General features: G+C 35.4%; 1 protein-coding gene across 1 annotated transcript; it reads left to right on the top strand.

Moving 5' to 3' along the window:
* The first annotated feature begins 602 nt into the window (after positions 1 to 602).
* LOC123660907 lies at positions 603 to 2,324 on the top strand. Its single transcript, XM_045595929.1, has 3 exons — positions 603 to 780; positions 1,331 to 1,992; positions 2,082 to 2,324. Exons 1-3 carry the CDS (start codon positions 648 to 650, stop codon positions 2,322 to 2,324), a joined length of 1,038 nt encoding a protein of 345 aa, XP_045451885.1. The 5' UTR covers positions 603 to 647.
* Positions 2,325 to 2,997: the final 673 nt, after the last annotated feature.

Below are 2,997 nucleotides of genomic sequence, written 5' to 3'. Positions count from 1 at the left end.
GGATAGCCATCCAACCACTGGCTTTGAAATACACAGACCAAAGACGGGCCACGGCGTCTTCGGTGTGACAAAGCCAGTCCTGTGGTCACCAATCCGCCTGCCCAGTGTGGTGACTATGGGTAACACACATGAGTTCACGCCATTTTTGGCCCGAACTTGTGGAGGCCTATTTCCAGTAGTGGACTGCGATAGGCTGAAGAGAGATAGAGAAAGAAGTGAGATCATTCACATTTCAGATTTACGTTGGGACATTAATTTAAAATTATTAAATAGCTAGTATGCGGAAGATTTCACCATTCCTACTGTATTTCCCGGATATGGCTCTTTAGGATTATAGTGGTCGTTTGCATGGAGTATAATTCAGCAAATCGCCGGTTCACTTTTTTTCGGGAAAATTAAAATTTTTATTAATATTTGGATGGCTTCAAAAGATGAAATATTTTTAGAGATAGAATTTGAAAATTAACTGAAAGATGTGAAAAGTGGTAGCTTTCATTTCTTTGATTAATCAGTTAATTTCGTGGGACAGTACAGATTAATCAAAAAAAAAAAAAAAAACTGGCTGAATTAATTTGTAGGCCCAATAAGAATGTTCCTATTTAGTTTTATATCATTAAAATTATTTAAAGGTTCAAGTAGCAAATTCAATGTCAATACAAAAACATTCTTCCTTAATGGATAATAATAAACCAGAAAATGACATCGTGGAATTTATGAGTCCTAAAGTATATTTACCTGACGAGGCGACGTTACCACAACTATCAATAATGAAAAATTCTAGTAAGTATTATAATGTTATAAATGTTTTTTTTTTTATTTATGTTTTTTTTTATGCATGTATGCTCCTTTACACGACGCGTTGGCGCAACGGTCATAGCACTGGTTTGTGGCTGTTGCGCTGGTGGTTGCGGGTTAGATCCCCGCTCATGACAAACATTTTTATGGGCCATACGTGTTTACCGTGGTCTGGGTGTTTGTGCAGTCCTTGTGGGTCTCCCACCGTGCCTCGGAGAGCACTTTAAGTCGTTGGCCCGATTGTTATCATGTACACCCGATCGTTACTCAGAGTAGGGAAGATATCCGGCAACCAGCATTTAGGCAGCGCGGTGGATTAAGCTCTGACCCTTCTCCTACATGGGGAAAGAGGCCTTTGCCCAGCAGTGGGATATTATTAGATTTAGCCGGCTAAAGCGAAATATACGTATATGTTTATACGTATATGTATATACGTATATGTATATACGTATATGAATTCAAGATGTAACAAAATGCTCTAAGATCAGAGAATCCACTATAGAATTGTGTTAATCTTGATATAATTTACTTTCAGAAGACGATGCTACATACATATTATCCAAATTAAGCGACGAAGAATTGTTAAGACTATTGAACGTTGATCCAAGTAAGAATATTTATGATCTAAATGATATTGTACATATAGCACTTGAAGGTAAAACTCTTCAAAATGAAAAAATATCTTTTCCGAGTCAAGATAGAGAAAATATGGGTAAATTGACAAATGTTGGTAACAAGAAACGCCTACCAGAAATAAGCAATAGTCAAACGGCTTTTTATAAATTAAATCATAAAGAAATAGTTTCTCAAAGTCAAAAGAATAATGCAAATTTTTTGGCTCTAAAAAAACTTCATAGTTTGATACTCAATCGACCTCGATTATTATTTGAAGAAGAAAGGCTAGCCGAAGGAAAAAAGGAATTAATCTTTGATTTTTTGGTTGCTCAACTAAAAACTTTGTGTTGTAAAGGTACAATTAAAAAAGAAAACCCGCAAATTAACTATTCAAACAAATCACAATCAGTCTCAACCGATAGAAACAATGAACTTATGTTTTTAATTTTGAATGAAGAAATCAAAAGTAATGATAAGGACGATCTAGTACTGGTAGACCCTAACACCCTAGAAAGAAATAGTAGTGTCTTGATTTTAGGACCTATTACAACTCCATTATCCGATAGACAACTAAAATTAGTCGTAAGTAATAAATTTTATAATAATTGATAATTTATATAGTTATAATTTTATTTTTATTTTTCATCTAATATGCTTTCCAATCGTTTCAGATGAATCGTGTTTCAAACGAATTATCAAAACCTGAATATGCAACACTACTTCAACAGCTTTCTAATGGTACACTTAACGATAACAGTGTTATGAAAAACGTAATGTATGCCCCTGAAACACGAAGATACATAAAAGCTCATAGATGTAATCATCAATCAAAATTAGCAAAAATTTATGGTGGACCAAAATGGTTGATTTGTACTGGTTACTTAAATATAAACACACCGAGCTTATATGATTAATATTAAACACCATAATAAATTATAATATTAAATGCCATAAAATATATTATTATATTTTTGGAGTATACTCCTTAAGAATTGATTTTCATATAAGGCCTACGATATGAAAAAATGACGCTGTGTGGCTACGGCAGTAAAGAATATAGCTACCCTCTCTCTTCCCTTGGAGGTCGTAAGAGGCGAGTAAGACATAACACAGCTCCACTACCATCTTGGAACTTATAAAGCCGACCGATGACGGGATAACCATTCAACTGCTGACTTTGAAATACACAGACCGAAGACGGGCAGCAGCATCCTCGGTGCGACAAACTCAGCCTAGTGTTCAACAAGCCGTCTGCCTAGCGTGGTGACTATGGACAACACACATAAGTTCACGCCATTTTTGGCGCAAACTTGCAGAGGCCATAATAAGCCTTTTTTGTACCTAATTAGACAGTCGATCTAAAGGAGTAAACTCCAGTCGTTCGTCGGAGCTGGCACACACACTTTTTTAACACTCTTCAAAATGTTGAATTTGGATAAACGCATAACAGCGCTTAGGCTTATAGGTGGTTTGCTTTCAATTGTTAATAATTTCATGAGCACTTAAATATTCCTTTACTAGATAACTCCTGGCTTTCAAGATTGATCGTTATCAGATATTTATAAGATCACCCCTCTACGTATCTGT

Source organism: Melitaea cinxia, chromosome 2, assembly GCF_905220565.1.
Source record: "Melitaea cinxia chromosome 2, ilMelCinx1.1, whole genome shotgun sequence".
Lineage (NCBI taxonomy): Eukaryota > Metazoa > Arthropoda > Insecta > Lepidoptera > Nymphalidae > Melitaea > Melitaea cinxia.
Note: the sequence above shows the minus strand (reverse complement) of the source record. Positions and strands in the feature narration are given on the sequence as shown.